The following is a 20,715-nucleotide window of genomic DNA, read 5'->3' on the forward strand; positions in this document are numbered from 1 at the left end:
CTTGCAGCAAAGTTACAGAAACTATTTTCTTCCCTTTAACACCTTACCACTTGTTGAGTCCTGAAGAACTAGATTCTCTAATTCCAACCAATCAGTATTTAAACGCTTCACCAATTTATATGCATTTACTGGGTGTGCAAGATAACCTTCTGGGTCGGAAGCTGATTTCATGGTCAGTGCATCCATTTTTTCAGCCCAGCTGGAAAAAGAATAGCATGTCTCAATCTGAGATCATTTTATGATGATTATGCATGTCTTCCTTATTATCATCACATCTAAAAACAAATTGCTCCTTCTGCTATATATAGCCAGCTGTCTTTGCTATATATAGCCAGCCACTTACTTTTAACTCTATAAGGGTGAATCATGGCACAATTGATTTTTTTAACTGAAATAAAATATAAATATTTCCTACCTTTAAGGCCACTGGGCACAAATCTTATTTGCATTAATGTCTCAGCCAACAATTTATATCATGTTGAATTTTGAAAAAGATACATAGTGCAAGATGAACTACACTGTAATTCTTAAAAGGTCGCTCTCATTTACATCTCATTAACACCACAAAATCTGTTTGCTTTTCCAAAAGCTGTTTAGGCTCTTATGGGAGTCATCCGTGCACACCGATGGGAAGACAGACCTCTTAATTTTTCAAGTTATTAGGATTCTTTTCTTCTAATAGGTTAATGAACATAGTTCCATCATACGCTCATGCAGAAGTCAATTGGCAAATTCAAAAATGATAGTGATGAATCCTAATATTCTTTTGAGTGTCATATATGGGACTAAAATAAGAGTTCATCTATGGTACTTCACTAATGACACAGTCGTGCCCTCATGCCTCTCTTTATTTGATCTCTTAGCTGAACCATTGCACACGTACCAGAGCTTCACATTTCTCTCTCCAATATGCAGTGGGAATTGAGCAGGCTATCGAGGCAAAACTAACAAGTGGACAATAAAAGAGCTTTGCTCGAAGCAAGATCCTTGAGCACAGTCCATAAGCTTCCACTTGCAAGCTTGCAGTTTCATAATCACTGGGTCATGAATGTAATAAGGTTCCAACTGAAGTAGGGATAATTTAGTATAAACTTTTGCAATTATCCCCAAGTTGCTCATGTATTTTCTGTGTATTATAATGTTCCAGCTCAAAATGGAATCCAAAGCTACTAATTCTTCAGAGATACTTTAAAGAGATCCTGTCAGATTAAAACCCACATACTCGTCAAAGCAGATTACTTTACCCCGGCTCCTAGTAACATTCTTTAGATTTTTCATATTCTTTCAATTTTAGTAATTTAATTTTCTCTATTTACGTTGTTTGGGGGTTTTTTGCTGTACAAAAAAAGGGGGGCCAAATTTTCATACTCTTAATCACGTTGAGTAGTATCTTACTTCATAAACAGCCCCAGTGAAACCAATGAGACCAACCGAATAGTAAAGTAACACTTTAAGTGAGTAAAGGTGGCAGAATCTGGCCCTTATTTTATCACAATATGGCAGTTTCATTTTTGCCTATAATTCGTATCTAATGAGCTCTGGTTTCTTGTTCTCGTATATTAGTAGAATGCTGCAACATTTAGGGTGCAAACACTGTGGGTTTTTTTTTTTTTTTAAATTCACTATTTCTATTGAAATTAAATTTCAGCTGAAATTTTAAAACATACACAAAAGACATTTCTGCTGACATTCATGCAAAAGCTGTTGTAACAAAAACCTACATCTGAAATCTAAACGGACCTGCCCATCTCCCTTTAAAGGAAAATATATTGACTGGATTTCAAAACGGGTAAGGGATGTAGATTACTTTTCCCCTAATGGCCAGATTTTCAAGAGAGCTCAATAGCCATTAGAGCACTTAAATGAAGTGGCAAGATTTTCATAAATTCTCAGCACCCAGAAGTTCCCATTGAGAATAAGCTCCGAGCACTTTAGAAAATCTGGCCCCAATTATAGGTGAATAGCACTTCTAAAATCTAGCCCTGAAAAAATGGCTTTAAATCTTGTACAGAACTATCTGAGTGTTGTTCCTCTATCTGTGATGCTGTAATCCCTATTCACAAAACACATGCCAACACTCAATGCTCTGGGTGAACTTAACTTTTTTCTTTTTTAAATAGATGAATAGTAACAAATTCATACAATCTGCTTTCAGGGACATTTAAACAGGGATGATCGGCAGGAACATCTCAGCTGTCATGTACAAGGAGACAAGTGGCTTCTGAGGCAGCCAGGGGCCAGAATATATAAGAATTTATAGATCAGAAGCTACCTTGATCTGCATTGGAAGTAAATATAAGGTCAGTGCAGCATGGAACACATGGGGTGCAAAGTGCTCATTGTGGGCCTGCTAAACAGCAGCCTGCCATGTTCTGCCTTAAGGTTACTGCTTCTGAGTGGTCTACAAGGGTAGCTCAACCATAACATGTTGACACAGTCCAGCTGAGAGGGGCATAAATAACTAGGGCAAAGTCTTCTTGGGCCTGGTCCCCACTCAGTCCCCACTTCGGACTAAGGTATGCAAATTCAGCTACGTTAATAACGTAGCTGAATTCGAAGTACCTTAGTCCGAACTTACCGCGGGTCAAGACGTGGCAGGGAGGCTCCCCCGTCGATGCCGCGTACTCCTCTCGCCGAGCTGGAGTACCGGCGTCGACGGCGAGCACTTCCGGGATCGATCCGGGATCGATTTATCGCGTCTTAACCAGAGGCGATAAATCGATCCCAGAACATCGATTGCCTGCCGCCGGACCCTCCGGTAAGTGAAGACGTACCCTTGCAAGAGGAAAAGTTCCAACATCTCAACTCATGGCAAATGCACTCCTGGCCATTGCCAGTACTTGAGAGTATAACAAAGGTCCAAAAGAACACCTAAAGCGGGGAGCTCTCTCACCCCTGCTTTTGCTGGAATAAGCCTCAGCCTGCTTGCTCTTATTCATCCCTCTGCCTTGGTCAGGCACTGGGGAAAGCAGGGGCAGTACTATCCAGGCCAGCAAAAGAGAGATGGAGAAAAGACGATATTGTACAGTCAACGTATAAAATATGGAGAAGTGCAGATTTGTTATGCAATCCTTCCCCTTACCTTTTAATCTTAGAGAGTTTAGATTCTTCTGCTTGAATATATTCCTTTAAAGACTGCACCAGATCTTTCTCTGCATAAATCAGGTCTGTCATCTGACCTACAATGGAAGGAGAAACTTTATTACACAAGTAAAACAAGGGACTACCCTTTCCCACGGGCACAGAGGGGAAACATGCCAGACACTCTACAGCTAGTAGAACTGCTTGAAGAATCAACATATTGCAGGCTCAAGCAATTTACTACCTTGAGGCTAAAACGAGAAAAGCCTAGAGACTGGGAAACAGAACTCCTGTTAAAACCAGGTGTCCAAATCCTCTAGGTGGCTTTGAAACTGTCAGTCTTAGTGTCTTCTGGAGGAACTTTGCTGTGACCCCTTCATTGCCTTTGAATGATTTTAATATTAGTTACTTGCACCTGTGTGCAGTCAAAAGAGATTTGGCATAATTACAGCTAGAAGCAACACAGTTAGTGGTCAAAATAATTGCCATGGCATCTGCTCTGCATGTGGACACAGATTAGGTCCTAGTGCGAGTTTATTAGTCAATGCCACATGCACTCGTTAGAATTGCAGTTCCTTGGTATGTGGCTTGCAAATGGTAACTGTGGAAACAACAAATATAAAAGACTTACAGTCTGACGCTCTCAGTCTAACTGACGTGCAGACAGTCTCCTAATGGAGACTGCTAGTATACAAATCTTACTTCATTTTGCGTTTTACACATGAGAAGCCCTTGATTTTTTGGCACCCAAAGCTGAACACACACATAGATGATTTGATTGGACTGACAAACATAGCTGCAGATTTCTTTTCAGCATTACTAAGTAATTATGACTGATGCATAATTAAGCAGCAGTCCTAGGTAAAATCCAGAAATGAGTTCTGTTCAGCCTGGGTCAGACTGGCAAAGGGGGAAATATAAGGCAAGGAGAAGGTCATTCACAACAACTGCATATCAAAAGTTAGCTTTAACTGCCAAGAAAAAAAAAAGACTACCAAACAATCAGTTTCTATCTATTTTCATCACAGATATTTAAATGCAGCTTAGAGCAATCTGTTTTGTATGAGACTCAATAGGTTTTCTTCTGACTGAGGAATTTCACAAAATAAAGCAGAAGTCTAATCAAGGCATGATGTCCACCCAGTGTAACTCCAGTGATTTAAATGGGGCATAAATCTTTTTGAAGCCATTAAAATCAATATTGAATATTGAGCACTATTCACAGTACAGCATTATAGATACAGAAGCATAAGTCCCACTGAAAGTTAATAGGACCTTGTCCTTCTCAATCTCTGAGGTGCTTTTGAACAATCTACCTGCATAAGCAACAGTGATCTGAGGTCTGTATACTGAGACAGTGCTATTAAACAGAAGAAACTAATGAAGCCTGGGCTAGAATCATTAGTCTGATTGTTTTCAAAGTTTCCAGCTATTCTATGTGACATTTTTGATTAATTTATTGTACAATTTATAGGAGGACTTGAAAAGACTTGTTTTAAAGTAGGGGGCCGGGGGGGAGGGGAAATCACATGATTTTATTTTTGCCCTCTTTTTGCACCCAGCATGTGCAGAAACTGACATCTGTTGCAGAACAGCTTAAAGTAATTCTCATTGCAGAATGTTGTTTGTTTGTTTTTTAAAATCGGTCACACTGAAGAGAGGGAAGCAGAAACAATTCAGCCATAGTATACGAATTCCACTTTAATCATACAAGTAAAATTCATTCTGTAACTTTTCATCTGTGTGCAGTTCAAATGAGGGAATACAGATTTATTAGAAGCAATTATCAATCCTGTCTGTGGTTCATCTTCATCTGTCCATAAATGGAACTTTTCAAAAACAATCTATTTAAGTTGGGCAATGTGTAGGCCCAGTCATTGTGTCCAAGGTCAGAGAGAAACAGTCATAATGATATTGGCAAGAAATGCTAGTGAATTTACCCTGAAGCTTTGTTACATGTTGTTAAATTTCATGTGAAGTAGTGTGAAAAGGATACAAGTCATCACTCTTTGTGTATTCAAAACTACCATATTAGGCTCCCAAATTCTAAGAAGTTCTTACACGTAAAAAGATTTTTTTTTTTTTTTTTTTTTATTAAAAAGGTTTCCTAGCTACTCAGTGATTTAGCATTAAACCTTCCGGGGTAAGGTTTAAGTGCCATCCTCAATCCAGAATAGGTACGCAATGCCAATTAACAGCAAAGAATGAGTCATCTTTTCCCTTTGCATGGTTTATTCAAAACTGAGGCCCTGTCTGTAGGAGAGAAATCTGCACCAGTTTGCTCATCACTGGTGAGGCTTAAAGGGAGTAAGTGGCCCCGGCATAAAACCTGCTCTACACTATTGCATTAGGCTTGCAATGGTGTAACATTCTCTAAAGTAAACCCTGTCTGATGGGGTTACAGTTTGAGGCTTACCAAAAGAGAACCTTCTTTGTGTGCACTAACGAATTTTATACACTGTGCTCCAACATCAGGTTATTTTGTAGCGACTCTTTCCTTACCGATAGAGGTGAAAAATTCAGCTTGCGTGTGCCATGTGCAGCTAATGCAAGTCAAGAGCAGTGATAGTATCCAGGACTTCATCTTCAATCAGGCTTGGATCTGCAGGATATTAGGAGAGGGAAAAAATCAATACCCTGTGTACAAATAACTCTCAGATACCCTAATGAGGATGAGTCAAAAATCCCTAATTATAATAGAAACAGGATCTAGGTGAGTGGTGGGCAACCTGCGGCCTGTCAGGGTAATCCACTGGTGGGCCGTGAGAACATATTTACATTGACCGTCCACAGGCACAGCCGCCCGCAGCTCCCAATGGCCGTGGTTCACCGTTCCCAGCCAATGGGAGCTGCGGGAAGTGGTGCCCAGCACATCTCTGAGGTCCGCGCCGCTTCCCACACCTCCCATTCCTTAAAAATCCCTTCCTCAAATGTAGAGGCTCTGTTATTCAAAAATACAGCCAACAGGATGATAGCTGGCACCCCCCTCATGATCACTGCTGGCAACTCTACAGTAGCACTGTTCTGCACTGCCCCATGCAAGGCCTGGTTTGGTCTATATAGTGACAGAGATAAGGCAGGACACAGAAGAGATGCACCTGTCTGAAGGGAAATGAGATCAAGTGTCACACAGATTCCAGACCTGGAGGAAGCTTTTATTTTTTTAAACAAGAACAGGATTAAAAGGGTGGGGGGTTAGCAATAGGAGAGGTGCATTTCAAGGAGAATGGTATCCTGGGAAGAAGTGTCGCTCTCACCCCTATTCCAGTGCATGGGGGCTCAAGACCGCAAAAGCATCATTTAAAAAAAAAAAAAAAAAAAAAAAAAAAAAAGTACTAGTGAAGTATTTAAAATCAGAATGTTTTATTTTTATGCACCTGAAGCTAATTTTAGCTCGGATGAAAGCAAAAGCACATTTTTTTGACTTCAGTGATGTAGTCTAATGGCCTCTGCACGAGATTAAGGATCTGATATTTCTCCCACTAAAGTAAATGGTAAAACTCCCTTTGATTTCAGTGTATGATTTGAGCATTGGCTTTGCCTTTGATTCACTGGTGAACTTCTTAACCTCTGCATGTCTGTTTTTCCCACTCACGTAAAGCATGCACCTCGCAGGCTTGTGGAGAGAATTAGCTCTGCCCCACTTCACCTACCCCTCTACTACGAGCCTGTCTTCTTGCCCCAGCCGCATGGCCGCTTTCCAGCCTCTCCCCACCCAACAATCAGGAGCTCGCTCCCATGCAGAGTTGGGCTGAAGGTTGGTAGGGGGGAAGGCTGGCTGCATAGGGTGTGCCACCACTTAAAGTTGGAAACAGGGCAGGACTCACTGCAGGCAAAAGCCCAACCTTCCCTTACACTCTTCCAGGGAGTGCATGACAGAGGATATGGGAGGGGACCAGGACGCAACCAAAGCAGGCCAAAAGGCCAATGGCAGCAGGCAAGTGAGTTAGGAGGACCGAGTACCCTGCAGGAGGGCACTCTAGGAGCTGCAGTTAAATTGGTGTTGAATCCTGGCCACTGAACACCGTGGAAGTCTGTACTATGTGCAAGCTGGAAGTCATCCTGCAGGAAGGTCTTTCTGTGAACTGACTGTTGTCAGAGTGTTGCTGATGCCTATCCCAGACAGCACGCTCATTGCAAAGACTCTGAGGCTCAACAAACCTCAACATTACCTTAAAAAAGGGGGTTACTTTAGACTCATCATAAGCTATGGACTATCCTGTTTGCGACTGTTCCTTTTTGGGCCCCATCTGATATGAAATAATTTGCAAATACAACCTGCTTTGAAAATACAATACCCCTTCAACGATATAGAAAAACAATGACTAAGACAAAGAGTCACTTAAGTTTGCACACTTACTGCAAAAACCCAGGACAAAGTGCCTCTGCACTGCTCTCAGGCTAAGAAACGAGCAAACAGCAAAGTACGATGATTCAATGCCAAATGGTTGAGTTAATACCACAGTAATACCATGCAGAGAACCAATTAAATGCCAGCTCCGTTTTCTGCTGTTTATATTATTATATTCATAAACTATTGTTCAGTTTTTAAAACAAACCTCAACCCCATCCCCTTTGCAAATCCATTGGAAGAATTGGAAATATTTACTGCAATATGTATATCGGGTGCATACATGTGCAAGTGTGAGAACATCGTCTCAATTGCGTCATGCTGAATATTTTTTCAATGCCATGTGTTTTAGAGCCGTTATGTTTCAGACACATGTTTTACTGCAAAGCTAATACACAGGTAATCTGAGCACTAAGCAAAGCTGAATGAGTAGTGCCATGAAGAGGTCTGCCAATACTAAGGCCACAATAAGTGAACTAGCAGAACAGAAGAGTGAGTCAAGAGCACTCAGAAGATACATGCACTTGGATATATTAAACCCTGGCTGTCCAGCTGCATAGCTTGTTCTCGTTTCCCAGAGCGTTTTTCTGGATTCATCATGCACAGTTTGGCCAAGTGACTATGAACGAATTTTCCACTTAAAACAGCATAACCCTCCATTCCCTACTCCCAACATTCTCTTGTTGTTCAGGACATCTGCCAAGAACAATAAAATTTACCAAATCTAGCAGCTTTGCCATCACAGGCAGAGAAAGAATCAGTAAACAGGAACAGTCACTCAATAAACACAGAAATCAATTCTTGCTTGAACAAGAGAAAGATACCTGTCTGTAGGGGGTTAAATATTGTTTACAGGCATTCTTTGCACAGCTGCTACATCTCAAACACCAGAGCCAACACCTCCTCACTGCAGCCTGAAAACAATTCTTGCAAATATGTTTTTGGAGAGAAGACTGTACACCCACACACATGACAGCTCAAACATCTTAGGGATTCAGAAACCCTGTAACCGAGACCAAGACTTGGAAATAAAACTAACCTGTTCATTCAAGCCGAGAGAGAAACACAAAACTCTGGTTTTCAAGAAATGCTTAGAATTCAGCAATAAGGAGAAAGCTATTTAGGGCAACTATTTCCCATATATACCCTTTCTCTTAGGCTGGCTTTGTATCAAAATTATCTTTGAAAGCAGAAAATGTCACATTCGTTGAGGCAACATTTAGGATTTTCTTTTATTTGCTTAAACCTTCTAACCTTCATCTGTAACAGACTTGGGAAAGACTTCAAAAGCATGCTCTTATTGGCCCCAGTTCATCCATAGGCCTGTGCAAAGCCCAGTGCAATACGAAGAGGAGAGGCATCTTGTATCTCCTCTGTGCTGGGGCTACTGAATGACAGTTTGATCCTGGGTGCGGTTTAGGGCAATTGTACCCAAGCTGCCATGGGTCTTGTGGCAGCTGGGAAAATGGCCAAGCTGTCATGGCAAGTGTTGCTGGCAGAGGGACTCTGGGAGGCATGTTCACCCAACAACTGATGCCTATTCCCCTACCTCATTTGAGGTACGGTTCTGCTCTCACACTGGTGAGAATCAGAAGTAACTCCATTGAAGTCAATGGAGCTGCACCACCGTAACACCAGTGTAAGGGCAATCAGAGTCAGGCCTTAGTATCTTGAATTTTTCCTTCCACCCTGGATAACTGCACTCAACAGTCAAACCTAAAGGATGTTGCGCAAACACTTGGCTTCTCTGTAACTGCTAAATCTCAGTGAATCACTGCTCCTGCCGAGAAGAATGCTCTGTGGTACTTCTGAAACTGCTGGCAGAAAGAAAGAGGCTTTCATATACAGTCAGGAGTAGGAAGGCCACAGAGGAGGCAGGAATAGAATTCTCTACCCAAGTTACAGAATTGAATTCTCCCCATAATGTTACTTTGAAATGCTACTGAAATTAGGGATGTAAATATCATTTAAAAAGTTAACCATTTAAATGATTAAAATTATATCATTTAACCAATTAGCTGATTAAAGGGAGAGGGGCTAGCACTACTCCAGCCGGCGTGACCCGGGGCTGCTCCAACCAGCGCAGCGGGGGCTGGGGTTGACTGGCCCGGGGCAGTTGGAGGTTAACGGTTAGGGTGGGTTAATGGTAAGACTAATGCTTACCAGTTAACTGGTTAACTGTTTAATATTTTACATCCCTAATTGAAATGTGGATCTGACCTGCAAAGGGCACGTCACTTTGGTGTCCAGGAGGGCTATGCACACTGAATTCTTCCTGACTTTCAGGGCCAATAACCACAAGCGGCTCAATCCAACTCCCATTCATCCCAATGGAAGGACTCCCATTGCTCAGCTGGGCTCAAGAAAATCACATGGCTGCTAAGTATTCTGCTCCTTTGGGTCCTGTGCCTGCCTGCAACTCAAACATACTCTCCCCCCTTCTCAGGCAGTAGAACCAGACAGGGAAGCCACAACTCAATCACCAGAGACCCTTGCCCTCGTAAGGAAGCAGCAGCTCAGAGCACAAATATCCCTCGCTCTTCCTTGGAGCACTGCAACACTTTCAGCTACCGAGTTAAAACAGTTTAAGTAGCTTTAGGATGAATTTCACAAGTGCATTTGAAGTAAGACACACAGGAGAAAGTTAATAAAAAAAAATGATTTTTTCCCCTTGATACATCAGCAATCTTTCATTTCGTTGTTACAATGATTCATCTTCAGATGGTTTGCATTATACTCTGTATTTACTTTACTTTTTGAAACCGCATTATAAAACAAGCTGCAACGGGATCCTTATGGTGCCGCTAGTATCCTGGACTTTCAAATTAATTATCTTTTGGCTGATGATTCAGGCTCCTTGGTGTCAATTTTCTCTTTCCAGTCAGAGAGAATGTCGTGCACAGATGAACAAGATGTAAGTCGGAGAAAATCTCCCCCTTCCCTGAGAAGTTAGCACCATCTTAGTGCTTAGCCAAATGTTAATTCCTTCAACCAGCCTCAGAATTTACGTGGCTTTCACATGGAGGCCAACCAATTTATCAGATTACATGAAGATATATTGAAATTGGGTCATAATGAGGTCAGTTTATGTAAAATTTAAAATCACAATCTCACTTCATGCCACAAACCAAAAGGTAACACCAGAATAACAACTTCTGCGGTTTGAAATGCTCCCCATAGTCACACAGGCCAGAAGATTCTTTGACTCTTAATGTGAGCAGAGAGTAGAAAGTAATACACCCGGCATATATCAAGTGTTGCTCCCTGACTCTGTTCATGAGCAAGACTCTTTAAAAAGACCATACATTTTCTCATCTTATCTGCTGAAACCTATAGAAACACAAATGTCCACATGCACTCCGTATATGTCCTCCCTTTATATATATTTAAAACACATTTGGTTTTACCTGTGGCTCAATTTTCAGCACCAATTTTGGGCACCCAGAACCGCACCACCTGAAATTATTGGGAGTAGGTGTGTGAAGCCATTCTGAAAACCAGGCCCCAGAACTTTATTCCTTCGTGGCAGAAAACTTTTTTCAGTTACCTCCTTTGTCTCAGGAACATGACTGTCCTACTTAAATCATGGCACAAGAATCAGGAGGTGGGCCTTCGAGAATTCAAAAGCCGGCTACCAACAGATTTGGGAGGCCAGGGTTCAATTCCCTGCTCCACCATAGACTTCCTGTGTGACTTTGGGCAAGTCACTTAATCTCTGTGCCTCAGTTTGCCATCTGTGAAATAGAGATAATAGCACTTCCCTCCCTCACAGAGAGTTGGGAAGATACATACTGAAGATTGTGAGGCTCTCAGATAGTATGGCAATGGAGGCAGTCTAAGTACCTAAAATAGATAGAAGAGCCAGACAGATGTGGGCAAGAGAGTACTACATATGTAACAAATCTATGGCCAATAAGGAACTTTACATCTGTCAGGAACTGTGCATCAACACCACTCATCAGGAATAGAACTCAGATTCTCCTGCTTCAAAAACCACAGATGTCTAGAAGAGAATCTGTGTTAGCTCTTAGCAGTACAGGGCCTAAGTCACAGAGTTGAGTAGTTCCAATTGTATCCAGCAGAGGGCTACAGTGCATATACATCCCAACTAAGTAACGGCACATTCTTGGTTAAAGTAGTTTTCATAATAAAATCACGTCACGTACACAACATATGATCTATTCATTTCTTCCACATTTATTTTAGAGCACAGATTTTTTTCTGTAATGATATAAAATTAACTATGCTACAAAAGAGATTGCAGTTCTCTTGCTGTTAGTTAGGTCCCAATCTTGCACTCCTAGCGTACGCAATGTACAAAGGTAGAGGGCACTGCAAGATAGATTGTTTCTTGTTATATGGTATCCTAAGCATGGCTTTGGAGCTGTGCTCTGGCTCCGCTCCAGCTCCAGGCAAAAACCAGCAGCTCCACTGCTCTGGAGCGCCGTGCTCTGCTCCAAAGCCCTGATCCTAAGTCCCATTAATACCCCGGATCAGCGGGCAGCGATCGATCTATCGGGGATCGATTTATCGCATGTAGTGTAGATGTGATAAATCGATCCCCGATCGCTCTCCCGTCGACTGCTGAACTCCACGAGGGAGCCGCGGCCATCGATCCAGTGCCGCGAGGACACGAAGTAAGTAATTTTAATTTGATCTAAGATACGTCGACTTCAGCTTCGCTATTCTCGTAGCTGAAGTTGCGTATCTTAGATCGATCCCTCCCCCTCCCCGCCCCCAAGTGTAGACCAGGCCTTACTTTACTCACCCAACTGCAGTAAGCCAGCACTGAACAGCAAGTAAAGGTTGAAGTTTGGGCTCTATTCTGTACTTACTCAACAGACTTGAAATTTACCTCAAAACCAAAGCCAAAATAAATGTTACTTCCAACATGTATCTAAATTTAAACTATCATGGTGCACTCTAACCAGCCTGACAAACAAAGAACTAACTGTTTCAAAGGCATACATGGCTACAGACTGCCTGCTGGTATTTACTTCAGAGGCGTGGCCCAAATACAAAGCCATGAAGAGAGGTCAACACTTGTACAAATAGCAATTTAAGGTTGAACTGTTGTCTGAGCCAACTCTGCACACTTTCCCCACATGCCATTTCTGCATCCGATGCATCAGCATTCTCGCTTACAGGAGCAGAAAGGACAAACAGTGAAGTACTAAATTAGGGTCACCATCCATCCGTATTTCCCCAGACACGTCCGGCTTTTGAGTCTATAAATAGCTGTCTGGGAGGAACTGGTAACAAGGTTAAAACATCCGGGGTTTTTTTCTCCCTCGCCTCCCTCCCATGCAGAGTGCGGCTGCTGATTGGGCGGCTGGGCCGATTAAGCCGCTCCCATTGGCCTCCAGCAGCCAGTGCCCTCCCCTGCTCCCCCCTCCCTCTGTCTGCAGCCCTGTGTAACACACAAACCGACCCACCGGGCAGCGTGTTTTGCCTACACGTGGAGCCAGAATGGTAAGGGGAGTCCGGGGCAGTAAGGGAGCGAGGGAGTGTTGGATGGGTCCCCGGCCTCCACCTGCCACCCCCCCTCCATGCGTTCCCCCCCCCCCCATGGACCTCCCCCCCTTCCTGCCTCTCCCTTGCCTGCTTGTACTGCCAGAGCCAGCAGCAACTGCTGTCTGCTGCCCCCGGGTCCTAGCGTTCCCCATCCACTAATGGGAAGACAGGCTGCCCTTACCCCGCCCTTCCACCCTAGCCCCGAGCCTCTCCAATGCCCCAAACCCCTCAGCCCGAGCCCTCATCCCCCCGCACCCTAATCCTCTGCTCCATCCCTGAGCCTCCTCCTGCATCATGAACCCCTCATCCCCAGCCAGAGCCCTCATCCCCCCACACCCTAATCCTTTGCTCAATCCCTGAGCCCCCTCCTGCATCATGAACCCCTCATCCTCAGACCCACAGCCCTCACCCCTGCATCCCCTCCTGCCCTCAAACTCCCTCCCAAAGCCTGCACCCCCTCCCTTTGCACCGCCTCCCACCCCCAAACTCCATCCCAGAGCCTGCACCCCTCACGCCCTCCTGCACACCCACCCCCTGCCCCAGCCCGGAGCCTGCACCCAGCACCCAAACTCTATCCCAGAGCCTGCACCCTGCACCCCTCCTGCACCCTAATCCCCAGCCCAGACCCTGCACCCCAGACCTTCTCCCCCCACCTAACCCCCCTCCCAGAGCCTTAGGCGGAGGGGGGGTTCTGGGCACCACCAAAATTTCTACAACCCTGCCACCCATGCGAGTGGATAAGGGTCGGGGCAGTCAGGGGACAAGAAGCAGGGGGGGTTGGGAAGTGGGAGGGAGTGGATGGGGGTGGGGCGGGGCTAGGGCGGGACTTCCTCCCCCCAGTGTCCTCTTTTTTGATTGTGGAAATATTGTAACCCTAACTAAACCCACCATGTAATTTCATTTTTCCTCCATCAACAGACAATAGATTTTCTCTGCTTCGAAAGCAGATGCCATCAAATGCCAACCTGCTGTCAATCTGGGTGGATTCGGCTACAAGACTAATGATTTTTAAACGGATAATACAGACAAAATATAAATGTCCCGCACACAGCCAAATGCCAAGGGCTGTGCTGAATAGTAGTTAGGATTTTAGGATGTTGGGAGGTGAGTATACTATGCTTAGAAAGCTCAAAAAGCAAAGCCATCACAAAATACTCCACTTAGCAGGATTTTAATGAGGTCAGCTGAAAAGCATTTGCAAACTAGAGCAAATCATATTAAGCATCTTCTTTAAGTTACAACTTTGCTATCATATGCACTAATTGCCAATAGATTAGATAGCACAGAAGCCCTCATTATTATTATGATCTCTATCCAGGGGGTGGTCCCTAAGGCTATAAGGTGAGCCTAGGACAAATTCATTACCGCTGTAATTCAGATGTATTCAAGAGACCTACACTTGCCTGGGCCAACTGTAAATTTGCCCACAGCAATGGAAACGGAGTCTGGATTTATCACACCGCAGTGCAGAACTCTAGCCACCAGACTGTACTTTAGAACCCTCTATTGAGGCAGTTCATAGCATGAGATCATTCAGCTGCATGCAGGCAGCTCTCGTTAACAAAAATGGGGTCTTGTTGGCTCTTGATGTCATCTGCCTCTGCACCGATGATCCTTCCCCCACCCAACCCCTAGATAACCATTTTCTGGCTGACACGTCCTTTGCATCCAAGGCATCACACTCGTCTCCACATGCCTGCATCACCAGCTTCCTTGCCAAAGCCTCTAATGTGCATCTGCAAATAATTAAAAACTACATGCCCAACAACCAATAAAGTAACTTGCTTGCCTTTGTTTTTCAAAACAGACCGAAGAAAAATGCTGTTTGTTTGCATGCACTGATATTGACAGTGTCTTTATTCAAATTTGCATGGGCTTCCTTCAGTGTAAAACAGATCTTGTGATATCCCTAGTTATGTAACCTTAAGAAATAGCAACATCTGGATTAACTTCTGATCGCTCCTTTAAATCACAGGTGAAAAAATATTTAATTCTTGGCAGTAAAAAAAAGAGAGAGAGAAGTCACACCAATCTTAGGAGCAGGAGTCCTGCCCATCATTTCCCCTTTGATAACAGCAAGCTCATCTCATATTCAACACAATCATCTGTAGAGTGTTAAATGCCCCCAAACAAACTGTACCATAAGCGGAGAGGTTGTTGACCAAACTACATGTTGTTAACCCCTGTTGCAGCTTGCCAAGTCTTTTCAATCCTGAAGTGTAACTGAGTTCCTGCACATAGCCCATAATTTTAATGGATCAAAATATCTCAGATAAACTTACAAATTCTCTGGGAACGTTCAAAATAAAAGCTCATTTGAAAATGCATTAAGTGTTCAGTAAAGGTTAATTTAAAACATATCAGGAAGCATTTATTTTTCTTTCTACGTTATCAAGAGGACAAAGCAAAATAAAGAAACAGACACCTTTAGGACAGCACAGAGTCAGAGTCTGAGTCTATTCCGGCATGGCAGCATCCTACTTCCCCACAAATATAAAATCCTATACACAGAACCAGTCACAGAAAATAAAACCTATCTACATGTTTATATTTTACTCCTTAGAAATCTGCCATCATGAACAGTGTGGCAAATATAAATGTACCAGTTGTCTTATGTAAACAAGTCTAGAAATGGAAAATTCTTTGGACTAATAGCCCATATATTACCCTTGACTATTAACTCCTTTAATATTTGTGGGAAATAAAGGCCCAAATATTCAATGATGCATGAATTTGAGTCAGGGCTGCAGCAAAATAAAGTTAAAGAAGTTAAGGAGTAAGCAAAAGGCCAGACCTTCATCCATTAAACTTCAGTGCTATGCTGATTTACAGCAGTCCAAGACTTCTGCCTGTCAAGTACTAGCTATGGCCAGCAGTCACCGTGTACACAAGAGGGATTGTTTCCTGGGTTGCACAATGTCACACAGCTGCAGGAATTGGTGCCTGTGGGGTCCTTTTCAGCTTACTTCTATCCTCCCAGTGCATCTATAAAGTGAAGCTATCAGGAGTTTTATTATGGGAAACGCTTTGCGTCAAAGTCTATTTGGAGTACTGAACCTTCAGGTCTGATAATGTGGGGGATTAACTGACAACGATATGAAACCCAAGTAAAAGGTGTCCTGAACTGACGGACTCGCCACTGCATACAGAAATCCAAATATTCAGGCTATCTGATTTGCCTCTTACTGATACCATTGCTCACAGCAGCAGCTGGGGGAGCACATCATTGTTTCTAGGCCTGGACGGCAGACAGCTTTTCATCTTCCACTGCTCAAACATTTTCTACACACTATTCCAAACAGAAGATAGCCTACTACTGCAACCAGAGTTAGCAGAGTTACCCCTTTAACTCACGTTGCAGAGATCTTTGCCGTGGTTCAGTGTTCAGAATGGGTGTGATACTCCTCTCTGCCCTCCCCCCTTTGGAATGTGGGGGTATTTGGGTGGACAGTTCCCCCTATGGCCAGATGCTGAGCTGGCAACTAACTTCCATTTGGAGGGTGACACCTTCCATTTGGAGGGTGCACTTTAAACCATCTCAGCACCCGCAGTTATACAATTTAGGTGTAGACCCTCCTAGCATATTTCAATAATACAGGACTACAAGTAAACTATTCCAGGGGCTCCCTCCACCCAATTACTAACATATATAATAAACATTTTTCAGCTGCTGGGTTATCTTTATCAACTCCTACCAGAGTGCTCTCAAACGCTCTCAGGCCTGGGAAACGAATGGGCCTCACAATCCCGGAGGTTGATAAAGGAGGACCGTTTCAGAGCAGGTTCCAAAACTGAGGGGCCCTCACAGAGAAGGCTCTGCCAACTGCCCCTGCTTTCTTACACAGACAAGAGAGTGAGCTGGACCCTTGGGCTGGCTTCCAAACCAGGGAGAAAGAGAAGTGAAGAAGAAACTAATGGCAGATGTCACAAACAGGAGGGCTCAGAAGGGATAGAAAAGGAGAGTGAAAGAGAGAGAGAACAGAGCAGGGAGAGGTAAGGAGAAGAGAATAAAACCATTGAAGGCAAAAATAAATAGGGAGAGGACAAATCTGATGTCTTGTCTACACTTATTTTTGTTCAAGCCAGATTTATTTCTATTTAACTTATAACTAGGAACTGGTTTAGGCGAAACCAAAATAAGAGTTCCCACACAGGGGCTTGCACCAGTTTAACTAAGCTAGTGCACACTTGTATGTGGACATAACCTAAGAAAGAAAGGACGTCTCGGATTGGCACTGCCTGCCACTTTGTGTCAATGATACTTGTGCAAAGTGCTACTCTTCTGATCTGGAAATGTCTCCCACTGTTTTTGCACAGGTGTAAGCGGTGACACAGAGTGCCAAACATGGGAGAATCAGGCCCCGCACTTTATGGTGGTGGGGGTGTTTTACAGGACATTTGTTTTGAATGACATTTTGAATATGTGATTTAATAGTAGTTTGTCTGTTTCTAGCTAACCTGAAAATCATCCTGGCTTAGGGCATATGGGGGTGACAGACTTTAAAGACCAGAAGGTACTATTATGACCATCCTATATAATACTGCTCAGACATTAACCCACCAGTTCCTTAGTGAGACGAACAGCTGGTAGATGAACTAGAGTATACCTTTCAGAAAGACAGGCAGTCATGATTTAAAGACTCCAAGTGATGGAGAATTTACCACATCCTTTATGAAGCTGTTTCAATGATTAATAACTCACTGGAAAAATATGTAATTTTTTAAAATTCCAGACATTGCTTCATGCTATCCCTTCATGTTATCCCCTTCGCTAGACTGAATGTCAGACAACAGGACTCTTCAACACACTGAGGGATTTACAGGTCACCCTAATTTTTTTTTTTTTTTTTTTACAGAAAGTTGGCAGCAATGCAGCTGGCTCCCCATCTTTTTTCTTTGGACACCAGTTTCTACCCCATCCATAAGAAATCCTTCAAGGAAGCAACTGCAGGCCACTGCCCCCTGGGCCCAGACATGAGACTGGCTCCAAACTGCCTGTTGTAGGACAGGCTCTGGAAAATTCCATCCATCAACCCCAGAGAAAACTCCTAACCTAAGGCATAAGGACGGGGATGGAGAATAATACACAAATGTGATCACAGAATCATAGAACTGGAAAGGACTTCAAGAGGTCATCTAGTCCAGTCCCCTGCACTTGTAGCAGTATTATCTTGACCATTCCTAGATCAGGCCATTATGAAATGTATATATACAAAGTGCAACCTCATCTGGAATATGGCATGCAGTAGTGGGCACCCCATCTCAAAAAGGTATTACAGAGAGAAGGGATGCAAGTAAAAGCAATAATAACTCTTCTATGAAGAGAAATTGAAGAGATTTGGATTGTTACCTTTTAGAAAGACAATAGATAAGAGGGGACATGATCTAAGTATACAAAATAATGAATGGTCTAGAGAAGGGAGACTGGGACCTCTTGTTCATCTAGCTGCTACCTCACAAGAGCCAGGGGACTGCCAATGAAATTAAAAGGTATCAATTTGGAATTTGCTAAGAGGAAATACTTCTTCACTTAACCCATAATTAGACTGTGGAATTCACTGCCACAGGACGTCACCGAAGCCATGAACTTACTAACAATCAAAGAGGGCCTGGACAGCTACAAGGATAACAAGAATAGCCAGAAATACACAAAATTTAGGAAGGAATACAAAACTGCAGGCTTCAAGGCTTAACCTCAATCTCTAATTATTAGGGGCTACTTCTTTTGAAGCATGTGGTTCTGGCCACTGTCAGAGACAGGATAATGGACTAGATGGACCCTGGTCTAAGCCGGTGTAATAATTCCTATGTCCCAACACGCCTCAAGCGCAGTGCAGACGTGCTGACTGCTCGCTGGTGTGTCGGTCCCATCCACAGGAGCTGGCACAAGTCTCCTTTCCTGAATTTTCCCTAGGAGGAGGAAAGGAACCAGGCCTAATTGGGGAAGGCGGGGGGGGGGTTCAGACGGGGGGAGTACAAGGATACAAGGAGACACTTCTCTTCTACCCTCCTCACCCTGACACCTCCATGGGGCAGGTACCCTGAGAGGGGTCTCTGGTTTTCAACTCCCACCCCAGCCTGCCCCTGGGGGTCCTGCCCAGGGAGTTCCACTCTTCCCACTCCGCCCCATAACACTCCCCCCACACACACACACATCCCCCTTCCTAGGCAAGGGTCAACACCCAGCGAGCTGGGCGACAGGGCCAGGGGTCTCCACCCTTCAAGTCCTCCACCCCTCTTGGTCTCCCCACTCCCTCCCACGGTGCGAACGGATTTACCTGCTGGAGGCTGCTAGCGGGGGTGTCTCCTCTCGGGTCACTGCGCGGCCAATGCCCCTACAAACACAAAGCAGAGAGGAGTTTGCACGGGGCAGCCCCGTCCCCGGGCGAGGCCGGATTGTCCCCCCGCGGCTCCCTAGGGGCTCCCCCCCTTGCGCCGCTTTCCCACCGGCTCTCGCCGGTGGCTCCACGTTCCTCCTGCTACGCCGGGAGGCCGGCCCGCCCCGCAGCGCAGCGGCCCCGCACCCCGAAAGTTAGCAACAGCCCCGGCCTCCCCTTCTGCCTGGAGCCCGGTGCCTAGCGCCCCCGGCTCACCAGCCACACGCCGCCCGCGCCCTGCCTTCCAGAACAGCCGCGGCACCTCCGGCGGCAGCCCCCGCTCCGCCTCCTGCCCAGGCACTGGCTGCTCCCCTCCGCTCCCTGCACAGCCTCCAGACGGGACCGTAATGCTTGGAATAGCTGCAGCCCCGCAACCGCGAGGAGACGCGAGCCGGCTGGCGGGGGAGGAGTTCTTGTCCTACCTTCAGGGGACATGGAGAACAATTGCTCACCATGGTCTTAGTAACACCCTTTAACATATTTGAAGGCTATTATCAGGTCCCCCTTCCCTTTTCTTTTCACAAAACTGGGTTTTCTCTTCCAAACTTCAAGTATCAGAGGGGTAGCCGTGTTAGTCTGAATCTGAAAAAAGCAACAGAGGGTCCTGTGGCACCTTTAAGACTAACAGAAGTATTGGGAGCATAAGCTTTCCTGGGTAAGAACCTCACTTCTTCAGATGCAAGACTTCAGATGCAAGAAGTGAGGTTCTTACCCACGAAAGCTTATGTTCCCAATACTTCTGTTAGTCTTAAAGGTGCCACAGGACCCTCTGTTCCTCTTCCAAACTTGTTTTTTTTTTTTTTTAACCTTTCCTCATAGATCATATTTTCTGATCAGTTTATCTTTTTTGTTGCTCTGCTTTGATCTTTCTCCAATTTGTCCACATCTGAGTTGTTATCTTGGCCTTATTGTGACAGACATTGCAACCCCATGCACTATCTGTGAGGACCATTATATTAAAACTTATGAATGATTTATCATAGACTTTAAGGTCAGAAGGGACCATTATGATCATCTAGTCTGACCTCCTGCACAATGCAGGCCACAGAATCTCACCCACCCACTCCTGTGACAAACCTGTGTCTGAGCCATTGAAGTCCTCAAATCATGGTTTAAAGACTTCAAGATGCAGAGAATCTTCTAGCTAATGACCCATGCCCCCAGGGCCGGCTTTAGGCCGATTCCTCCGATTCCCTGGAATCGGGCCCCACGGGTAAGAGGGCCCTGCGCCTTAGGCTCACCTGGTGGTGGTCTGCTCTGGCGGCATTTCGGCTGCGGGGGCGGGGGGGGCGCTCCAGGGTCTTCGGCAGCATTTTGGCGGGGAGGGGGGCGCACTGGGGTCTTCGGCGGCATTTCGGCGGTGGAGGGTCCTTCAGAGCCGCGGAAGATGCG

General features: G+C 44.6%; 1 protein-coding gene across 3 annotated transcripts in view; it reads right to left on the bottom strand.

Annotated features, from left to right (window-relative positions):
- P4HA2 (prolyl 4-hydroxylase subunit alpha 2) overlaps positions 1–19,664 on the bottom strand; it is a 56,799-nt gene extending 37,135 nt beyond the window's left edge. For all 3 annotated transcript variants that reach the window (XM_034778891.1, XM_034778892.1, XM_034778893.1), the window contains exons 1-5: positions 19,540–19,664; positions 19,225–19,281; positions 5,584–5,683; positions 3,083–3,179; positions 48–199 (exon numbers count right to left, since the gene is read on the bottom strand). In XM_034778891.1, coding sequence (XP_034634782.1) covers positions 48–199; positions 3,083–3,179; positions 5,584–5,665 — 331 coding nt within the window. In that variant the 5' untranslated portion in view covers positions 5,666–5,683; positions 19,225–19,281; positions 19,540–19,664. The remainder of the gene's footprint in view (positions 1–47; positions 200–3,082; positions 3,180–5,583; positions 5,684–19,224; positions 19,282–19,539) is intronic.
- Between the last annotated feature and the right edge of the window lie 1,051 nt (positions 19,665–20,715).

The sequence above is a fragment of the Trachemys scripta genome, chromosome 8 (genome assembly GCF_013100865.1).
Source record: "Trachemys scripta elegans isolate TJP31775 chromosome 8, CAS_Tse_1.0, whole genome shotgun sequence".
In the NCBI taxonomy this organism is placed as follows: Eukaryota; Metazoa; Chordata; order Testudines; family Emydidae; genus Trachemys; species Trachemys scripta.